The sequence below is a fragment of the Gracilinanus agilis genome, chromosome 1, assembly GCF_016433145.1.
Source record: "Gracilinanus agilis isolate LMUSP501 chromosome 1, AgileGrace, whole genome shotgun sequence".
Classification (NCBI taxonomy): Eukaryota; Metazoa; Chordata; class Mammalia; order Didelphimorphia; family Didelphidae; genus Gracilinanus; species Gracilinanus agilis.
Window position 1 is genome coordinate 287,581,246 of NC_058130.1, and position 23,979 is coordinate 287,605,224.

At 36.1% G+C, this 23,979-nt stretch overlaps 1 protein-coding gene across 1 annotated transcript in view; it reads right to left on the minus strand.

Annotated features, from left to right (window-relative positions):
- Positions 1–23,979, minus strand: part of CAMK4 (calcium/calmodulin dependent protein kinase IV) — a 251,074-nt gene that overhangs the window by 88,641 nt on the left and 138,454 nt on the right. The window contains exon 5 of the mRNA XM_044657613.1: positions 13,504–13,576. Within this exon, the coding sequence (XP_044513548.1) occupies positions 13,504–13,576 (73 nt within the window). The remainder of the gene's footprint in view (positions 1–13,503; positions 13,577–23,979) is intronic.

The following is a 23,979-nucleotide window of genomic DNA, read 5'->3' on the forward strand; positions in this document are numbered from 1 at the left end:
ATATATATATAATAGCTTCTAGGAGGAATCAGGAAAAATGTCATGATAAAAGTAGTATTAGGATTTTACAAATTGGAGATACATGAGTAAAGGGAAGAACTTGTTATAGAAGAATTTGATCTTCAAGATGCTAGGAATAGGAATAATAAAGTTGTATGTTAAAAATAACATAATGAGGGAATAAAATTGATTCAATTTTTGTAATTAATTCTATTTGTTGTTGACTTTATACTGTATTTTGCAGAACCACCTATGTTCCTTTCTTTGCCACAAAGTAAGAAGTTTATATATTCAGTTCAACATTCCTCTGAGATAAGTTGTCTCATATATCAATCATCTTAATCCAAAGAAATATATTATGTCTACACATCTTACTCCCCATTCACAATTAAGAGAGATCTGTGTTTTTACCAACAAACCTTGTATACAAGTGTACAATTAAGAGAGGTTTATTATCTTGCTAACAAGCCTTGCAAGATACAGGCATTCCACTAAAAAGCCCTGTAACAATGCGTATGGGCTCCACTAATCAAACAGCATTCCTTTCTGACAAGGAGGGGTTGTTACTAGCACCACATTCAAATTTCTAGCCAATCATGTTGTCCTCCACATTTATGATACTACCAATCATATTATTATGTTCTTTGTTCTGTGCTTCCCAGAAAAAATACAAAAATGCTGGCTTGCCTCCTAACCTTGTGGTCTTAGCTTTTCTGAGGAAGCTAATGTTATAATTCAAATTCTCTTGAGTTTGTATCTTAATTTATAATTATTTATTATATGATTTTTAAAAATAGGCCAGAGAAAGAGAAGGCATCAGCCACATGTGACTGACCATCTTCCTTTCCAAGATTCAGGCCATGACCACACAATTACTCACATTGGGGTTCCAAGGAAAGAAGTTCCCACTTCTCCTGGTACTCCGAACTCTTTGTGACATCACTCTGACCTCACTTTGGACAGGACACAGGTCTTTCTGATGCCAGGAGTCAAAGGACCTTTAAAATGGCCACACAATGTACATTTCTACTTTTCTCTGCTTACATTGTCTTAAGAGGCTTGTTTACAGAAAAACAAAGAGCTTGTTTCACCCTTATTCAGCAAGGTGTGAGGGGAAGAAACAAAGCACACAGTAGCTTTAGTCTTAAGAATAAATTTTTTTCTCCTTTAAAATTCAAGGGTTATCTTGCTGTAGTGGGGACCCCGAGTCACTAGAGAGACTCCAGGCCATAGAGAATATAGGGAACTCCTCTGTCCCTGACCCCAAGCAGATCATGCAGAGCTGGGAGGAACTCCCCAACTCTGAGCCCAGGAATATTTAAGTGGCTGACACTGGTATAATTAAAGAGATAGGGGCAGCTGGGTAGCTCAGTGGAGTGAGAGTCAGGCCTAGAGACAGGAGGTCCTAGGTTCAAACCTGGCCTCAGCCACTTCCCAGCTGTGTGACCCTGGGCAAGTCACTTGACCCCCATTGCCTACCCTTACCAATCTTCCACCTATGAGACAATACACCGAAGTACAAGGGTTTAAAAAAAAAAAGAGAGAGATAGCCTCATAAACAATAGACTCGTCCAGATATGCATTTCACATACTTTTATTATGAGGACTTTAGCATAGATGTGTACCTTTATAAATAGGTTGGACCCCAGGTCTCAAGTTACCTCACACAATAATGTCGCTGAATCTCTCTCATTTGTCCCCCTCCTGACTTTTCTTTAAACTTTTAGCTAGTCATATATCACTTTCTCTCAGATGTATAAAAACCCTGACACCACCCACCCACCTCCATCCCTCAGGAAGGTAGATTCCACCTGCATTCTGCCTCCCACCCATTTGACTGTCTCTCCTAACAAATTTATTTATTCTCTAATATTGGTTCCAGGCTGGTAATTCCATGTGTGAGCACCCTCCCTTCAAAACCAGTTAAGAACAGCTCTCCCAAAACATTTGGGTACTACAAAAGGGGTACAAGCTAGTTTTAAATTTTCACATTAAGATCCTATTAATTGGTAAATTCGAGTTATACTAATGAACTGATTGTGCTTAGAGCTTTGTGCTTCAGTTTACCTTAATTTCAACCACAACAATGACTAACATAGCTGCTATTTTTGACATCCATATAGGTTCCAGAAGCACTAATTAATACTTTACTACCAGATGAAGCAACACAGATAATTTCCCTCATAAGTGTTATTGCTCTCATTTCTATCCAAAAAAGGGGAGATGAAGGTTTCTAAACATGTCATTATCATTAAGTGTACAATTCAGAAAATGACATGCTATGCTTCAGATTTGACTTATATAATAGTATTATGAGCATAAACAATATAGAACTGAATTCTGAATAGATCCTTCTTCCTGTTTTTTTTAATTAAATGTTTTCTTCTTAATTTTTCTGAATTCAACTTTTTACTTCTTTTAGTCATTCCACGGATGAATTGTGGCACAGTAACAATCTAGGAACTATACTTATGAAGTTGTTATTTTTCCATTTATTTTTCCTAAAAATAAATAAGATTAAAAAAACCAAGCTAATAATCTCTTTCTAACATGGATATTATTTTGAGCTTTATTCTTTTTGGTGGCATTAGCATTATCTTTCTGGCCAGCAAAAAATAGCTTTTGAGAACTGAATTTGAAGTGTGGGAGAAAAGCGTGCCCACAAAGAGGACTATTGGAGAAATGGTATTTAAAGTTAAAATTTAGAAAGTATAAAAATTTCCCCTTGTGTTATCTAACTTTTAAAATAGGTATCTCTTAAGAGAGCAAAATTGACCTTTCTGCCAACAATCAATTACAAGACCAATTTTAGAATTAGAGTTAAAAGCGTTATAGTGAAATCAGAAGGGAAGCTTTACCTTACTCTGAATTATTAGCAAGGCAGGGGGAGGTGATTCTGGTTAGGCTATAATACAGGTAGCTGGGGATCTGGAGGTAGAGATAAGTGTAGTAACACCTATTTGAATCCTATTGGACTTTGGTGGGAGGGATTAGTTTTAATCCCAGTTAGATCTCCCCTTTCCCTACCTGTCCTAGTTTATAATAAAACCCTGTTTTACAAGATAGTGGTAACTTGTCAGTTTCTCACTGGAATCCTTCCCAAACCTAGGACTTCTGATAACTGGCCCCAAGGACTACTTTATCTAGTGTCTAGAAAACCTTAAACCCTATCTACAATATGTACTTTATTTATTACAGAAGAGACACCCTCATTTTTCAGATGAAGAAAGTGAGGCCCTGAAAGGTTAAGTAACTTACTTAATAAAATCACACAAATGGGATTTGAACCCAGTCTCTCCAAAGCCAACACTTTTTTACTGCACCATAATATATAATAGCCACTTTTATATAAAAGAATGTCATATAGTCAACAAAGTGTCTAATACTAATAGCTATGTTGATTCTGTAGTACTTGCCTCTGACACAACTCCAAGCAACTAAGACAGTAAGTTGTACAGCAGAGCATATGTGAATTAGTATTTGGAGAGTTTCTTAACAAGGAGTTCCCTCTGCCAATGAAGTTTACAGGTTTAGGGCCAAATTTCAAACATTTTGAACAGTAATATGAAGCAGCTAATATCTGTCTGTTTTTGTGTTTCTGGCTCTTCCTGTGTCTGTCTTCTTTCTCCCCCTCATTCTGTCTCTCTCTCCCCACTTCTCCTTTCCCCTTGCTTAGCTAACGAGTACTTTTTAGTAAGAGCAATGACAGCATAGAACTGCCAGAAATGTCTCCCCTTTGACTCCCTCAGGGAGGTTTATCACCTGTCATTGAAAGACTTGGCTTTTACTTATGATGACCACTCCAAATACATTTTCCAGACTCCATTTGGACTTTGTGAGTGACTGGGGGAAAAGATATAGAATAATTTTGTGTCTTGAGACAAATTTATTGTCTTTTTGGCATTTTTGTATGAGGTTGAGCTATTTAAATATCAAACCCTTTCTAAAGTTGAAGGTCCTTTCTAAGGTCTTTTTAAGTCTCTGAAATGCTTCTGTAACCAGACTTTCCACTTGTGTGAATCATCTAAGAGGATGTGGGAAATGGCAGAGACATTCTTAATTTCCTAAACGCATAGATAGGAGCAGCTTCCCAAATCCCAAAGTTGTTTTTAATGTGGGGATTTGTAGCTTGAACTGGTTGCATCTTTAAAACTACCAGATTAGGATAGTCTCACTCGAATTAGCCAGCTATGTCCAGCGGGTAAAGATCCTGTTAATCAACAGAGTGGGTATCATGAACTGAGCTAGTGTGAAAGACTATCTCTTCCCTTCCATCCTTTGGCCCCAAGAAATGGGATTGGGGTGTGTGTGTGTGTGTTTTCTTTTTTGGGTCCAGGTCCAAGTAATAGAGTCTTTGGCCCTAGTAGCTCAAGCCATGGCAACTTTAGATCAGTTCAGCAGAGAAGCCCTGAGAATCCTGGGTCCTAGGACAAAAGCCCAGAGGTGCCTTGGACTTGGAACTTGTTATAAACAAAAAGGGGGGTCCTAAGGAGATATAGATATACAGTGATGTGAATGTTCTTATCTGCATTCTCCCTAGCTGCAGATGATGGAGGAACACCAACTCCAATCACCCTTGATAGTTGTTATAATTTCCTCTTTTCTCTAACAGTTACCCAGGGAGGACCCCCAAAAGGTTAGATGGATGGGTAACCTTTTCACGTCCAACTTGGGGTTGGTTAGATTATTATTGAGCTGTTGATTTGCCTTGGATGACGTTTGGTATCTGACTGTGTTGACTCCCTCCCCATTGGTCGTGATATAATGACCACTCAGGAAGGTACTTGTTAAACTCTCTTTATCTAAATCAGGGAAAGGCTAAACAGGACAAGGATTGGGGATTGGAGACCCTATCAATCTATTATCTATGCCTAATTGACAATCAGGACTGGAGGCTATTCATCTAGTAAAAGCTGGAGCTTTATTCTCTCCACTACCTCTGGCCCAGCCTGGCCACAGCCAAGCCAGAGAATAGGGAATGCTATTGATGCAGCTGTGTTGGTGATCTTATTCTCTCAGCTTTCTCACTACCAGTGTTTGGTGATACACTAGCTCTCACAGTCTTTCAGGAAAAATATAGATCTATTCCTACCATCTTCTTCATAGACCTCCCTGCCTCCCTTCTGTTGAGATATCCCAGTCCAGAGACCTCCAGAGCCCAGAGAGACCTAGAGAGACCTCCTCCAAGTGGTTATCAGAGATATTTATACTGTCAGGCCAACTGACATTTGCCCCTGGCTCATGGCACCTGGGAATGTTCTGTGTCTTCCAACTGCCTTCCTGTCATTCAAGGTGGCATCCATCATTTCCCAGATTGTGAATATAACAAACAACTTACCAAGTTAAGATGTAAACCTAATCCTCCTCTCCTTTTCCCAGATTCTGAAGTGATTTAATTGGGGGATTATGAAAAGGTTGTATGTTTGTTCTTGCTACATTTTTTACTTTTGCCTTCTTTATCCTCAAAATTTTTTCACTTCATCCTTCCATCCCGACAAGCTGTGATCCTGTTATGCCTCCCTTTAATGATTAAAGTCCTTGAAGACGTCATCTACAATCTGTACCTCTACTTCTTTTCTTCTCTCCTTAAATGTCTTCTTTCTGACTTTTGAGCACATCATTCAAATGAAACTTTTCTCTATGGTTACCAATGACCTTTTTAATGGCCAAATCTAATGGTCTAAGAAGTTTTCATATTTTGTTTTCTTGAAATATAGGTACCTTTTTTTGTCATGATTTCATGATTCTTAAATTTTCTCTCTTTAGTCCATTTTCCAAGTCAGTTGTTTTTTCAGTCTCTCCAGGTTCCAAGTGACCCTCTTCTTCATAGACCTCCCAGCCTCCCTTCACCATCCAGAGACCTAAAGAGCTAGAAATATCCAGAGACCTAAAGATCTAAAGACCCAAAAAAACCAAAGACCCCTTCAAGTGGCTGTCAGGGGAATTTATACTGCCAGGCCAACTGATGTTTGCCCTGGCTCATGGCATCTGGGAACATTCCACACCTTCCAACTGCCTCCCCTGTCATTCAAGATGGCATCCATTATTTCCCAGCATATGAACATAACATCATTGAGGTTTGAGTGAATAAAATGACTGATTTAAAGTGCAGGAATCCTCATATCTAACTCTAAAAGAATTATAGTGTTAACTACAACAGTCAAAAGGATTTAAACTGTTAAATATATCCTGAATGGTTTTCATTCTAGTAAATTAAAATTGAGAATTGATCAATGTTTTGTTTTGTTTTTTAACTTTGAAAATAGTTAACCAGCCTGCTTTTCAGAAATATGCTTAAGGCCAGAAATCTAGACAATAAGTGAGTCCTGTTGTCAGCAATGTGTGAGGTAAATATTTAGGGGATCTCTAATTCAGTCCATCTTGGAAAGACCCAACATAAAGAGTCACAGAACCAGCATCCCAGCACAGACAGCATCCTGGCACAGCCAGTGTTGGTGCCAGCATCCAGGTGTGACAGAAGCCAGACTACAAGCCATTGGTCTTTGGAAAGATACAGGGTTGAGAAGAAGGAGCTTAGGGTTGAAAAGCCAGTGTGGGAAGCTGAAGAGACCTCTTTTTTCCAGACTGGACTTGAACTAACTCTGTCTCTAGGCTTGCTCTCTTAATTCACTTAGCTATCTCTTAGAAGCCATGGCTCAGAAACTGGCTATGATGGAGGATCAGATTTTTACCTAAAATTAGAAAGGCTGATGGGGGCAGCTAGGTAGCTCAGTGGATTGAGAGTCAGGCCTAGAGACAGGAGGTCCTAGATTGAAATCCAGCCTCAGACACTTCCCAGCTGTGTGACCCTGGGCAAGTCACTTGACCTCCATTGCCCACCCTTACCACTCTTCCACCTAGGAGCCAATACACAGAACTTAAGGGTTTAAAAAAAAAAGAAAGGCTGAAACCTATCTCTCTCTTTCTTTCTTTAATAAGCCTCCAGATTAATATTTATTTATAACAACAGAGAGGGTAACGTTTGTTTGAAGATCAACAAGCAACAGATCAATAAACAGAGGAGAGAAAAACTTGAATTACTGACTGCTTAATTCAATGCAATAATTCAATAATTTACAATATCAGAAATTCATTACCATTCTTATGGAAGGAGAAAATGAAGCACTAAAATTCTTCACAATCTAGGAAAAGTGCTCACAAGTTAAAATACCAGCATTGAAAAAGGAAAAAGTTCTAAATTTACAAATTTAAGATATAGCATCTATCAGTTAGTTTGGAATACTATTAAAGGCTATCTGGAAGTGCTATATAGAATGCTATTAAATTATATGCTTTTAGGGTAAGAATGGTTTATTGTTTGAATATAAATTTGAATATTTCTGTATGATGAATGTATTTTCTATCTACTTTGTAATTAAGAAAAACTGATAATCACTGTGTAGAAAAACTAAGGAAAAACCCTTGCTAATTTTCCTTTATCTTTAACTTTTTGGTCTTTGCAAAACAAAGAGCTTATTTGGGTTATGGAATTTCAAGACAATGAAATTGGAGAATTGCCATTTAAGCTAAAAGCTCTTGGGACCTCAACTAATATTATTTCGAGTTTTTAATTCAGGTATAGTTGGATCATTGTGGTAATGCGCCATTCAAGGGAAGAGCCACAAGATAATCAAATGAATGTGAATTGTTATAGGTTCAAGGCCTTATAAAAGTTGAAAGGACAGGGGCAGCTGGGGATTGAGAGTCAGGCCTAGAGATGGGAGGTCCTAGGTTCGAATCCGGCCTCAGACACTTCCCAGCTGTGTGACCCTGGGCAAGTCACTTGACCCTCATTGCCCACCCTTACCACTCTTCCACCAAGGAGCCAATACACAGAAGTTAAGGGTTTTAAGAAAAAAAGTTGAAAGGACATTTTCAGCCCAGCTTCTGACTTGATAGGAATGTTTCCCCCCCAATTCTGATTATTCCTAAGTTTGGCTGTGAAGTATAATGGTTATTGCATGTTTGGTTGAAAGCTCTGACTCTAACCTGAAATCAAACAGAGTTAAAACACACTTGCCTTGAAGGCTTATGCCTAAAGGAACAATGCTGATGTTGTTTAATCCATTTCCTACTTTTCCCTTTTATGATAAATGTCTATAATCAGAGCAAGTGGTCAATGGAATATATGAACATAATGCAAATTGTAAAATGTGCCAGTTCTCAATCTAATGTGTGGTCATTCCATATCCCAAACAATCAAGTGAATTGGTAGTTGAAGTCCTTAAAATTTGAATGTACTTAACAAGAATAACTTAAGAACTTCTGATATGCTAAGTATGCAACTTGACTAAATCCTAATTCTGCATAAAGATCATTAAAGTAATCATAGAGTGAGTGGTATTTGCTTTCCTAGGAATTTATGTCAATAACAAGGTCCTAAGATTTTATGACTCGGAGAAACAATTTTTCTTACTTTTATATCTCTCCTTAAAAGTTATTTTCAGAGAGTATTAGTCATAAAACTAGAATTTGTATCAGCTGTCAAAAGCCTTTTGAAACAGCTGTGGAAACCAATGGGACCTCCAGCTATAATTTATCACAATTGAAGCCTGGATCTTAAGCTCAGAATTATAGTCCAGAAATTTCTGTATTTCTTACAGAACTGGGGGTAGAGAAATCTATCTGCAAGAGGGTTGGTACTTATGTGTTCATAAAAGCTATACTAATCTGTATTGAAATCTGCTTTGTTTTTCTTTTAAACCCTTACCTTCCATCTTAGAATCAATACTATATATTGGTTCTAAGGAAAAAGAGTGGTAAAAGCTAGGCAATGGGAGTTAAGTGACATGCCCAGGGTCACACAGCTAGGAAGTTTCTGAGGCCAAATTTGAACCTAGGACCTCCTGTCTCTAGGCTTGGCTCTCAATCCACTGAGCTACCCAAATGCCCCCTGAAATCTACTTTGTAAAAGATTTCAGCAGAAAAATGTAAAAGATCTCTACAAACCATTTGGACCCAAATAAGCAAATCTGCCCATCCCTGACTGTCAAAGAATGGTTTCTTTTTTTAACTCAGATAAGAACATGGGACATCTGAGATTTGAAATGTTAGCTTTGGGGATAAATTACTAAAATGCAAAGAAACCTGGTGTTATTTAATTTGTTGATTGCTGTTGTATTACTATACTGATTTCTACAATTTACAGGTTGAAATGATCAGGAGGGGATGAAAGGTCAGGATAACCTTGGGCCAAAATCCATTTCCACTGGCCTGATATTTTGTCTTTACCTCTTTTCTACCTGCAATGCAATGGAGACAAATTGACAAAACAGTGTCCCTAAGTGAAACAAAATTAAGTAAAAGGGAGATCAGAGGTTCATTAATTTGTCTGTTCATCCGAATAGAGTAAATCTAATTCATATTGTAAATTTCCTGCAGGCTCTCATTTGAATTCATATCATCTTGTGAGTACCCACTCACTATAAGTCAGGACAGTGCTAGATAACTAAAAACTCAGGATCTCCATTGAGCTCCTGATTATTTTCCATCCTAGATTCCCTCCTGATTCCTTTATTGATAGTATTCCTCCTCCTTCTGATTTTTCACCCCTGTCTCCTAAATAAAATCACTAAATTTGTTTCTTCTTGGTTACATTCAATTAAATTTTAGATGGTGACATCCATGGCTATCCTACCTACAACCACATTTCACCCCCCAATCAAATCCATCAATCCTCTTCACAGACTCAACAAGGGCGTTACAGAAGTTGAGACCCTTGCCCATTCTCTCCAGATTTCTAGGACTTTTAAGAGGGGGAAGCCCTCCCCCCCCAAATTAAAAGGATGAAATATAGAGGGACCCTAAAATAAAAAGAAGGGGAAATGAAGTGGGACACAGGAAACCCAAAAGTCTGGGGGACATCTCAAAGATTTCTCTAAACTCCAGGCCCATTCTGACCAGAGAAGATTGTCCCTGATAACCACTGATAAATGGATAAAGATGACATTCACATTTGCATATCTTATTACTTTGTCAACCTTCCCCCAAGGTCACCTATCCTTGAAGTCACATGTCAACCACAGTCTCTCTTCCCCCCAAATGCACTTGTCCTTGAAGTCACATGCCCCTTTCCCCCCAAGTTTTTTGTCACGTAACCAGCTCTCCTGTGAAACGCTTATAAGTTCCATCCTTTTGTACCTTCAAGCTGCCTCCTGGCCATCAATCTCATTAATAAATCTCCTTAAATTTATTGGGGCACCTTGTAATTGCTTAGATGTGGACTTCTCATGAATCAGGACCATTCTCACCCATAAGATTATGACCTAGCTTTGGAGTAGAAGTAAAAGAACTTCCATTTGACCCTGTTCGTGCTCTTTAGAAAGCTTCAGGCTACTCTTTATTGGATCTGGCACTTCTTTTTGTTTTTCTGTACCATTGAGGCCCCCAGTTTAGACTCCACATTAGCAAGCCCCAAGTAGAGACTTTTTTCTCTCTATGTCAACCTAATAAGACAATTTGTTTTCAGAATATTTTTTAAGAAGAAGCAGGCATCAAGAACAGCAAAAATTTTCTGAAATTCTGTATCAGGTTTCATAAAAGTCACCAATATGTAACCTGATGTTAGATGTAAATATTTCCCTTCTGGTCATATGCATTCAGATGCTTCCAAAGCATCTATCATTTTTGAGAAAATCAATTTGGTTTATATCCAACAAAGTAAACACTTTCCCCATGTGGCCATTTCTTTCTACAGTTTCTCAATATATATACATTTTGAAAAGGTTTGGAGAGCATTAAATATGCTTGTTGAAACAAAATTGTACCTTTACATTACCTCAATTTTTAACTCAAAGAAACATAATATGCTTTTATTCTTTTTCATATATGTGAAAAAAAGAGGCACAAAAGCAAAGCTGAGACATAGATGTTACTCATAGGGCATTTGATCAGCAACTCTACCCATAGGTAGACATCCAGATGCCATAGCAGACATCCACTACTTACTGTACTAAACCATTTTCCTGGTGATTAAGACATGAAGGATTCCTTCAGCAGCAAGTATCATTTCATGCCACTGCAATAATATAGCCCTGCTATTTTCAGAGGGATCTTCAAAGCCCATAAGAATATGTACATATTTTAGAAGATCCATATCATTCTTATTAAGAGACTGAACTGACTTTTCAATATTCTGAGATTTTAAAGAGATGAGCACCTTTAGGACAATGCTGCCTCCTCCATTCTTAACAGCCTAACTCTTGGTGTTTATTAGAGAATTTTTCAGAACTTCTTGTTATGTCATCCTAGTTGAGTACAATGTGGACCTTGCCCTCATTCTCCTCATTCATGAAATTGTTCTTTTCGTATTTATCTACATCTGCCTTCCAGAATTGTGCGATCAACACCTTGTGCTTTGGGCATCCCCAAGCCAGACTGAATGAAAATAACCACTTTCTCTTCCCCTCCCCTTCTTCTGTCCCTGAAGTCATCATTTTTTACCCCAAGTCCCCACTAGTTTTGACCTCTGGCTCTCCTTCTAGATTCCTTGGTTTTCAAAACAGTATTAAGATATATTTGGGGGTAGAAAACCATTCTTTTCCCATCCACTGACCCACCCCTTTTTTTGATTCATTCTTTTGTTTTCTCTTAGACCTGCACCACATTGCTTCAAAAGAAACACTATTCTTTGACTCTCCTTTTACATAAAACATTTTTTCAAAGAAAAAAATGTTCAGCAAGGAACTACTACAGGAAAGGAATAGAAAAGAAAGGTAGAAATTATTAAAAGCAAGTTTGTGGGATTTCCTCATAGTTCTCTCCTATCCAACTCCATCCCCAAAATACTAACAACAAAACAAATATAAATTTGGCAGATAAATCTATAAAACCAACTAAAGCTTAATTCTGTTTACTCAATACACTTTTACTATTTCTATCAGGAATAGTATAAAAGTATTTACTATTCCTTTGCAGAGACTCCAAAGGCTTTTTTTTTACTTCTTTGATTTCAAAATTGTCATTTCAGACTTCCTTTAAAGTTAAGTTTGTGTATGTTGAAGATAATGAGAATCCCTGACCCCCTGATTCTTTCCTTAAATAAGACCCCAGTTGATAGAATCAATCAGTATATAGCCAAAAGAAGTGATTAATCTGGGACAATGGTTAAAAGAATTATAGTAAGATTAATTGAATTCTAGTAACTGTATTTTAAAAAGGTAAAAATTTAAGCTCCTCAGTAAACCTAGCTACTATTTCTTTCTTCATAAGCTAGCATTTGCATTGTGACTCATCAAGTAAGTCAAAAGCTTATCATAAGCATTCTAAAGCATAAGTCATGTCCCAATTATGAGTGGTAGGAGCCTTGGAAATATGCTGGCCCCTTGATTAAAGGGCTTTGGTAGTATATCAGATTGAAGACCATCCCATCCAATCAAGACTCAAAAAAAGAAGTTGAGACACCTCTTTGAGAAGACAGTATCCAAGCTAGAAAATATATCTCCCACCCATTATCTCTAACTATCACCCAACCATTGAGACATAGGATTGGACTATTAGGGTGGGTTTTTGAATGATGTCTTTTTAGAATATACAAAAGGGAGAAAACTCTCAATTGTTTTAGGTTGGGATAAAAACCCAACAACCCAGTTTTGCTAAGAAATACCAGTCTTTCTCAATCAACCTATTGTCTTAGAGCTTGGCTTCTGTTTTATTTCAGATTGGCTGAAAAATATTGATCATAATGTGACTGTCAGGCCAGTGTACAATTGTCTGTCAAGCCTGGTTTCTTAGTGTACTAAATATCTATCCTTTAAATTAATAAGGTACACTTTAATCCTGGACACATTAAAAAAAATTTTATGTTAAACATCTTCCCTTGAGATCTGTACTGCTTTTTTGGAGAATAATTTGTTCTGAGATCATATTCAATAATTGAAAAAAATGTTTATTTTACCAGCTATCACCCTTCTGAATACCTTTGAAAGAATTTCACTATTAAGGTCTCACTAGTTGTGGAACCTCTCATTCTTTTTTATCTAAATAAGCTGCTCAAGAAAGAATATTTTATAGCAAACAGCCATCAACATATTTTGGCTTCCACAAATATTCTGTCTTTAAATGTGATGCATTTAGAATTGTTGTTTCCTTTCCAAAACTAAAACTGCCACATTCTGATATCCAGTTTGTGCACTTCTGGTCCAACCAGGAAGAAAAAAAAAGTCAATACAATAAGTTTCTAACTCCAGGATATGTGTTTATCATGGTGGGGGAAAAACAGATTAAAAAGAAAAAATGGTTGGGGGGACTCAAAAGCTAACATGCAGTTGTTTAATTGGAAAATATCTGCCCAATGAGAGAATTTAATTTAGTGATTATTTGTGCCATTCAAGGCTATTTGTATCAATGAAAAAGAAATCAATAAGAAAATAAAGAACATATTTTCAGATGATTTCCTATAAAAATAATGTTGTCGTAATGACCATTTTATTATTAAGAATTACTCTGGGAAAGAGAAAGGTGATGTCTGAATACTTAATTACTTAACCATTATTTAATACTTACGGCAACTGCCTCCAGGATTTGCTTAACAGCTTGGGCAGCATCACGCTCACTGTAATAGCCTTTTTCCACAATTCTAAAAAAAATTAAGGAAATATATGGATTCAAACAGGATGGTGTAATCTGGTGAACAGTTAATCAAAATATAGAATCATTGAAACAGTTAGACTGGGTTGTCATGTGTACACTGTGAATTAAATAATTTAATCACTGTCAACCTAGTACTAAATGCACTTAGGTAGTGCTACAAACTTGCATTTTTAAAAAGTTTTATTCAGTGTTTGTGTCATAGGATACTACTGCTAATATACTGATATAGTAATACTAACATTTTGATAGATAGGTGCTCTCATCTACTGAATACTCTATCCAGTGGCAAAGACTAGTAACTCATTCATGCTCATGTGACTTTTTTGTCTGTGTCTAACTTCACATTAATTTACCTAATGTGTTTGGGGGCTTTTAGATTTCTTGACATTATACGAGTATCAATGATACTAGTACTACTAGCACTAGACTAGTACTATTATTACTATTACCACCACCACCACAACCACTGGCATTATCACTACTACTGCTTTCTCAATATTTCAAGTCTGATTTGTCAGTGTAGATATTTCCTTCATTAGTATTGATTGAAAATATTCTACTAAAAAGATAGTTCTGGAGAATAGCTGTGGCTGAGAAATTTATCACTCTGAAGCCAACCAGTCTCATAAAATCAGCCTCTCTAACCAAGGTAGAGTGATGCTTGAGTAACAAACTTCACCATAGAAGGACAGAGACAAGAGATATGAGTGCTAGCATGGATGTGAAGAGACCTATAGAATGAGAATATTCACATAGAATATAGAATACTCAAAAAAACTGATTCTGAATATATATATACATATGTTTTATAATGCTTAAATTCAATTATTTTGGCAATTTAGCAACACTGAAAAAAAAACCACAAAATAAACTACTTCAGAATCAAAAGAATAAAATCACCTCTTACTCTTATGGTCAGTACTTTAATTCACCAGGGTCAAGTTCATCAAAAGGAGGACATACAATGAATTTATTTTTGTAATTAATAAAAATCAACTAAATTCTTTTATTTCATCGAAAATACCAAAGCCCATAAAATTTTCCAATTTCTGATTAATTTTCAGAGGGAGAATAATAAAGCATGAAATTGAAATCTCGTGTATTCATTATAAATTAGAAAACTGAAAAAACAAAATATCAGGAAAAAGGAAAGATGAGGAAGCTTTATTAGATTAGAATTATCTAAGCAATTCAATAACCAGAATATTGGACAAGGCACATTTTGCTCTAAATTTTAAATATGCATTTTAATGATGCCTTTTGCCTTTACAATGCAGTCATTTCATCACGAATATTGAATCCTGCTTAAAACAAAGAAAAACAATGAAGCAAAAACATCTCAGAGACTGTATTTTATAACATTAAACAATATTTTGTTTTAGTAATTCATAGCTTGCTACCATTAGGAAGTATGTTTCATTTTCTTCTCTAGGTAACTTTCATTGGTTTTTCAATAACTCAAAATTCAATGTCTAGTGATTTTTAAATTTACGTTGTAATTATTGTGTATACTAATCTCTTTGTTCTACTAATTTTGCTTTGCATCAGTTCATATAGTTCATCCTAAATTTTTCTGTTTTCTCAGAGAAAGTGATTGAAAACACATCACTGTTCAATCAAGAGTATATCAGAGGGGCAAAATAATATGGAAATAGATATTGAGTGATAATACATATATAACCCAATGGAATTACTTGTCAGCTCCTGGAGTAGAGAGGGAAGAGGGGAGGAAGAGAACATGAATCATGTAACCACAGAAAAATATTTTCAAGATAAATAAATAATTTTTTTAAATTTGCATTGAACAAGTAGAAGCAAATGATTCCATGAGACTTCAAGCAACAATAAAACAAGGTCAAAAAAAATTTTTTAAATAGAAGAAAATGTGAAACATCTCATTGGGGAAACAACTAACCTGAAAATAGATCAAGGACAACTAATTTTAAAATTATTGGATTACCTGAAAGTCAAAATGAAAGAAAGAATCTAGACATCATATAATTTTTTAATTATTAAGAAAAACTACCTTGATACCTTAGAACTAAGGTATAAAACAGAATGAGAAAGTATTCATTATGTACTACAGGCTGTCGCCTGCTCAGTGTCACAGACCTTTCCTACCCACCTTCTAAGTTAGAATGGAAAAATGTATCATCCTTAACTTTTGTTGGTTCTGACACTCCAAAACCAATCACCCCTTAAAAGAGATCCCAAAATGAAAACTCCTAGGAATATTATAGCCAAATTCCAGAGCTTTCAGATCAAGAAGAAAATATTGTAAGCATCTAGAAATAAACAATTCAAATATTATGGAGCCACAGTCAAGTCCATACAGGATTTAGCAGTTTCTATGTTAAAGAATTGGAGGGCTTGGAATATAATATTCCAGAAGGCAAAGGAGCTAGAATTGCCACCAAGAATAACCAAAAACTGAATATAATCTTTGAGAGGAAAAGAAGTATATTTAATGAAATAGAGGACTTTCAAGCATTCCTGATGAAAAGACTGAATAGAAAAGTTGATATTCAAGCACAAGACTCAAGACAAGTATAAAAGCTAAGTATGAAAGAATATCATAATGTACTCTTAAATTTTAAAAATCTATATTTCAATATGGGAAAATGATACATGTAACTCCTAAGAACTTTATCAAGCACTTAGATGAAATATACATAGACAAAGGGTATGAATGTGAGTTAGTTGTGTTGGGATAATCTTCAACAAAAAAGTGAAAGAGTGGGAAAAGAGAGGCTCTGGGAGAAGAGGAAAGGGATAGGTAGTATGGAGAAAATTTTCTATCATAAAAGAAAATTAGGATCAATTAGCAGCTAAGGACAGGGTAAAGAATAGTGGGTAATGTTTCTTTAAGGCCAGAAAGAATCTTGGGAAGAATGGCAGTTGGAATGGGTAGCAGGAGTCAGTTGGTGTTTTCCAACTGCCAACAGGCTCCTGGTGGTTTTTGTCCTAGGAGAAGGCTGGTGTTTCTGTTCCCTGGAACACTGAAAAAACTCAGTGGCAGGAGAAGGAGGAGAACAGGTTAGAGTATCTGGAATAAGTTCATGAGGGAAATCAACAGAAAACAGAAAGAGAGAAACTGTTTTTCCTTTGTGTGGCTACTGAGAGGGCCAGGCCATTTTGAGGCTTGGTCAGGCCTAAAAAGCCTAGGTAGGCCCGGAAGGGCTGGCAGTGGGCAGAGAGTGAGAGGACTACCAAATGATTCAAAGCTGAAGGAGATTTATAGAGGTGGTAAATATATAATCAAGAGGATTAGTAATTAGCACAAGATTATTTAGTATAATTTTAGGTTTTTAGTGATAGATAAGGAGTTTTAAGAAGGCTCAGGGGAAACCCTGAGCAAGAAGCAGGTTCGTGAAGACCAGGGGATACTGGGATAAGTTTAGACCCCTTTTAGATTAGGGAATCCTAATCCTCAAAACTTTTGTTTACCTTTCCTTAACCTTTAATAGTTATTAAATAGAGGGTTTTGTTTTGTTTTGTTTTGTTTTTTACATCTGTCTTTAGCAGTTATCCTTGCACAGGCCAAAATCATTACATGGAGCTTAGCCACAAGCTATTGGGCACCTGCTTGATCTATTGCAAGCAGTAAAGGAGATGCTGTATCCTAATTTCTCCCCTTAACATTATATTATTATATTATAATATTAACATTCCTGCTATTAGCATTCTTGGCTATTCCTATTTCTTACAAGAGGCACACAAGAAAAAGCTTTTACAATGGAGAGGAAAATGGGAGGGGGAGTAGTGGGCAATGCTTGAACCTCACTTTCATTGGAATTAGTTCAAAGAGGGAAGAATATATATATAATATACACACTCAATTGGGCATAAAAATATATCTTTTCTCAATCTATTTCAATAGAGAAATGGGAGAAGGAGATAACTGGTATGGGAACAGGAGGGAATGATAAAAGGGAGGACTTATTGTGGGAAGCAGTGGAATTTCCCAAATTCCTTTGAGGAAGAACAGAATAAAGAGAGAGTAGGATAAACAGGAGAAAATGGGATAAAAAAAAGTACACAATAATCATAACTGTGAATGTGAATAGGATGAGCTTACCCATAAAACAGAAGTAGGTCGCAGAATGGATTAGAAACCAGAATCCAACAATATGGTTTTTACAAGAGACATACGTGAAACAGAATGACACACACAGAGTTAAAGTAAGGGGTGGGGGGAAATTCTGGGACAGAATCAATTATGCTTCAGCTAAAGAAGCAAGGTAGAAATCACAATCTCAGACAAACTAAGAGCAAAAATACATCTAATTAAAAGAGATAAAAGGTACCATAAACAATCAAGTAATATCAGAAAATTTTATAGTAAGTTTCTCTGATAACAGTCTCATTTCTCAAAGATATGGAACTAATTCAAGTTTATAAAAATAAAAGCCATTCCCCAAATGATTAATGGTCAAAGGATCTGAATTGGCAATTTTCAGAGGAAGAAATCAAAGCTATCTAGAATCATATGAAAATGCTCTAAATCACTGAGAGAAATGCTAATTAAAAATAGCTCTGAGGTACTATCTCACACCTATCAGAAATGATGAATGCTGAAGGGGATACATGAAAATAGGTATGCTGATGGAGGACTATTAGTGGGGTTATGGATAAATCAGATCATTCTGGAGAACAATTTGGAACTATGCCCAAGGGCTATAAAATTGTGTGTATTCTTTGATTCAACAAACTTTAGGATTTGTATCCCAAAGAGATCAAAGAAAAAGGAAAAGGACCTATATGTACAAAAAAAAATATTTTTAGCAGCTCCTTTTGTGGTTGCAAAGACTTGGAAATCCAAAGGTTGTTGATTAATTGGGAAATGGTTGAACAAGCATATGCCAGTGAAAGAGAATTATTATGTTGAGAAATTATGGGGGTGAATCACAAAATGATGTGAGAACCAGAAGATCATTATGCACAGTAATACCAATGCCAATGATCAAACTGTGAAAAAACTTGGCTACTCTGATTAAATCAGATTAATTTGGATTAACGCAGTGATCCAAGACAATTCCAAAGGATTCGTGATTTTAAAAAATATTATCCATCATCAGATAGAGAACTAATGAACTCTGAGTGCAAATTGAAGTATCATTTTATGTTTGCATTTTTTTACTTTTTTACAATATGATTAATATGTAAATAAGCTTTGCATGATTTCACATATCATATCACTTGCCTTTTCAGTGGATGGGGAGAGGTGGGAAGGAGGGAGAGAATTTAGAACTCAAAATGTAAAAAGAATGTTTAAAATATATAATAAAGCATTTTTAAAAGACCTAGTTCTCTGCACTTCTATATGTATTTTTTCCTAGAGTATTTTATAGTTAAGACCACTTAAAAGACCTAAAAGATATATAGCCTATCTATAGGCTCTTTTCACAGAGATGGGAAAAGCCCATGTCCTCTTCTCAGAGGAGAATCTTGTAATGACAGAACCCAGAGAAAGATAAGTTTGTTGCAGCAAGAAACTAATAGGGAAAATAAGTGAGCAAAATCCTGCGTATTGAAGTGGACTATAAGAATAGGAACACTCTTAGGAAGCACAATATAGAAAACCCAGAAATTTTTTCTGCTTCATTTGGGTTGACATTGTTAGAAGTGTTTACCAAAAAAAAATGATAATTGAGTTTTCATTCACCCTATTTGAATTTTTAAAATATGGCTATTGAACTCTGAACTCTTCTTCCAGTTCTAATATATCTGGCTAAAAAAAAAGAATAGTAAATTTCTTACCTCTCTAGGATCTAGTTAAAGGTTTAAGTGTCTGAACTAGATCCAAAGGTTTACTCGATCAAAGAGATCATATTCAGAGTAATTGAGATTGTTAAGAGATGAGATTAGAAAGATATATAGGGGAAAGGCCCTGAGGAAACATGAATGTCTTTAAGGAAAACAAGTTTTTGCCTGCTTATCCTCCTCCATCCTCTGTGTATGTTATCCTTATGTGTGTCTCCCCATCCTTGAATACTTTGTATTTATTATTCCCTTTATTTCTGTTGCCACTTTGGCCATATTTATCATCACACTGACTCTTATATATCTATTCAGTATTGTATTTTATTATTCTAAGTACACACTGTTTCTCCTCAGTAGAACATAAACTACTCGGGAGCAGGGACTCTAATTTTTGTCTTTTATCACCAGTGTCTAGCATAGAGTCTTGTAAGCATTTGATAAATGTTAAATTTGATACTTTCATTTTATATTACCATTTTAGACTTAGACCAACTTAGACAAGCCACCTCTGTGCCTCAGTTTTCTCAGCTGTAATATGAGGCTGCTGCATTAGGTGTCTATTTAAGTTCTAATTCTCTTATTTTACGATTTGGTATTTTTAGCTTTAAGTCTCAGAGAAAGAAAAACACAGAGACCAATATGACTAACCAACTTAGATATTACAGTTCCACACTATTACATAATTAGCTAAATTAATCTCAGATTTAAATATAATAAAGGAACAGGTGCCTAGCCAGCTTTTAAATGTTATATAAATGTGAGGCTTTGCTATTATTTTTGCATTTGGAAAATTATGTAATGTTTTAATGATATTTAACAAAAAAATAGTAATACTCTTCTGCTGGCATATGACTGTAAAATCAAGGAATACCATATTTTCTGAAGAAATAAAATTGTAGGTAACCCAAAAGAAAATGACAGACATGAATAAGCTGCAAGGTAATTACCAACAAAGAATTTTATAAAAGAAGTAACAAATACAGCCATAGAGATGAGTGTTTAGAAAAGAAGATAGGTTGGTCATGTAACAAAGGTGTAAATAGGTTTTGCAAGAAACCATCTTGGGCAAACAGTTGCCAGTTGATAGTTCACATTTTAGAATTCCCAGAGCTAGCATGAGCTGGCATGAGACTGGAAAAGACCGTTGGAGCAAACCCTATAAATAGGCAACCAACCCTAAGCCAAGGGACTCAGTAGTGAGTAATTGGTGGGTGGATAGGGTGGTAGGAAATCTCTCCACAGCCAAACCCAGAAGCTGCACCATAAGCTTGTATTAGTTGGTCCTAAATAGAGTCAGTTGCTCAGATCTGATAGTCTTATAGTCTGCTATCAACTATTATTTACCATCAACAATCAAATTATTTCATCAATAACATCAAGAAACCATCATTTGTAACCTTCCAAATTTAAGTCTGTCATTTTCCACTTAAAGCTTGGCCTAGGTTACCAAGTCAACAACTGTGTCTAGATTCCATTTGAGGCTTCTCCTCTGGGGAAGGCCAGAAGACTAACCAACTAGTTTAGTTCGGTTTGTCCTCAACCCTTTTCCTAACCCAACTTCCCTCAGTCCTTAACCATCCTCCAGTTATCCCAATTAAAGTTGATTAAATTAGTTTACCTGAATATTCAAGATCTGCCTACTGATTTGTTACTGCTGCTGGAAGAAGGATCTCACTTGTCAGTTAGACTGGCATTCTGATTGAGTCAGTTTTCATAGGCAGATATCAACTCCTGCCTGTGACTAATCTCAAAGCTTTCAAGACCATTTATACAATCGCAGTCAGAACAGTATGATCAATTTCATCAAGAAGGCCCTGAATTATTTAACATAAGAATTTAGTTAGCTGATCCTAATTGTCAGCTGAGAATCTCAGTGCCCACCTTACTGGCCTGTTGTAAGGAGGGACACTGTCCAACTGATTTACAAAGCCACTTGTGCATATTTCCCCAAATATTTACAGTAGCCCAAAAGGAAATGACAGACATGAATAAATTGCAAGGTTTTACCAACAAAGGATTATATAAAAGAAGTAACAAAAATATAGCCATAGAGATGAGTGCTTAGAAAAGAAGATAGGTTGGTCCATGTAACAAAAGTGAAGGATAATAGATAGCCTGTGTGTCCACTGGTATTCATGTGTTTTTAAGAGACCTGGAAAAAAAAACAAACACAAACCTTAGTCCAATGGGTAGTGCCTGGTGAAAGATTCATATAAGAACATAGAAATAGGATGAGAAAGTTGTAATCTGAACCATTGGAGTTAATTCCAACTTTGATTAATCAGTAAGCATATTAAATGCTTATTGGCATGTAGGGCTATAGATGCTGAGGATACATATAAAATTAATGAAACTATTCCTACTAATGTGAGGCTGACATTATAATGGAGGAGACACAAAGACATACAGAAGTATATGCAAAATAAATGTGAAAGAATGAATGCAAATAAGTATAATTATTTCATTTGAAAGGGGAAATGCTAGCAGTTAGAGGGATCAATGTTTGAGTAGTGTTTTGAAGAAATAGAGGGACTCAATGAGACAGAGATAAGGAGAGAATAAATTCCAGGCATGGGAACCATTATTGAGAGACATGAAGGATTATTATACATGAGGAACAAAGAGAAGGTCAGTTTGGCTAGATCTAAACAAATGGATGAGGGAATTATTGTCCAGCAAGACTAGAAAAATTAGTTGGGGTGAGGTTGTTAAAGGCTATAAAAGCTAAACAAAGGAGTTTACATTTTATCCTCAAGGTAATAGTTATTTGAGTGGTGGAACAAATGGCCAGAAGAGAGCTTAAGAAAAATCAGTAGGGGGTAGCTAGATGGCTCAGAGAACCAGGCCTAGAAAGATGGGAAGTTCTGGGTTTGAATCTGGCCTCAGACACTTCCTAGATATGTGACCCTGAGCAAGTCACTTAACCTCCATTGCTTAGTCCTTATGCTCTTCTGCCTTGGAACTAATATGTAGTATTGATTCTAAAACAGAAGATTCTAAGGACTTAAAACAAAAAAAAAAAAAAAAAGAAAAGAAAAATTACTATCTCACGAATGTGAAGGATGGGATAGGATGGAGAGAAACTTGAATCAGAGTGATCATTTAAGGATCAATTACAATAAGTGGAAAACTAGGTAAGAAATTATAAAAACCCAAACAAATGTGGTGAGTGAAAATAAGGGATCAGATACAAGAGATGTATAATTAGAAATTGTGAGATTTATAAATTGATTGTGCGTGGAGTGAAGCAAAGTGGGAAGTCAGTGATAATACCAAATTTATAAGTCTGGAAACTGGAAGGATAGTAGTACCCTCAACAGAAATAGAGAAATTTGGTAGAAATGAGAGCTTAGAGGGAAAAATAAGGGTGTCACTTTGGAATCTGTTGAGTTTGGGATGTTTCAGGACAGACTTTGAAAATAGGTAACTGGTAATGTGAGCTGAGGCTCAGGGAAGAGACTGGAACTTGATATAGATCTGAAACATTTACATAGAAATGACTTGGGGATCTAATAAGGCTACTATAAAAAATGTAGACACAGAAGGAAAAAAGGGTGTAGGAAAGAACTTTGGAGAACAAACACAATTAGTGACTATGATACAGGTAATGAAAGAATAGCCAATTAGCTGAGTACTTTATGAGTATGCACAGTATACTCATATGATGGATCCACAAATGGATTTTGAAGCCTGCTCAGTCTATAACTGGTTCCAGTATGCTAGACACATGAAGAGAAGTCTTTTTTGGTGGTTAAATTGGAACTAGAGTTCTTTCAAAAGGCACTGTCCAGGAGGTCACATCTCTTGGCTCTGTTTTCCAAACCCACTAGTATTCATGAAGGATGAGATGCTGAAAGTCTCTGAGTAGGGGATGGACCTTGCTCCTTCTCTTGCCCAGCACCCTCATGAAATCTGTCTATGGTGAAAGAGATTAGAAATAACTATGGTTTTGTGAGCTTTAGAAGACCGGCAGTGTCCAGGACTAGAGTCCATGCTGAGATTTGCTGCTAGACAAGAAACATTCTCAATCCAGTCTAGCAGAAGCAGAAATACAGACTCATCTATCAACTATGCTTCATGGAAATAAACTCAGTGGGGCAAATACTCTGTGTGAATTGTGTTAAGACAAGCCTTAGCACTTAAGTAGTACAGGGAATGTTCCTTTGGGTATTCAGGGAAGATATTTTTACTTCTGCTTTTGTTATACCTTTGAAATAAATATCCCTTAAAAAGCTTATTTATATTAATTTGTTAAATGCAACTGGATTATAGATTACTAGCAGTTAACAGTAGATAGAATACATTGGAATGGGAGCTTGAGCCAAGAGCATATCAGAGAAAAACACCTCCATCTCCCAGGGGCTCAGGATCTAGAATCCTGAGGAAGAAAGATAGCTGGCTTTATGATAAAATAATAGGTCCAGAGATTTACTAAATATGGATCAAAAGCCAGAAAAGTGGATAGAAGAATGGCCAAATAGATAGGAGGAAAACTTAAGAGAGAAAACCCAGAGAAGAAAGAATATATAGGAGGAGAGTGTAAGGGGAAAGAGGGGGGTTTTGGTCGAATATATTAAAGATTGGTTGCCAGGAGAGAAATCCCCAATTAAGGAATAACCTCAAGTC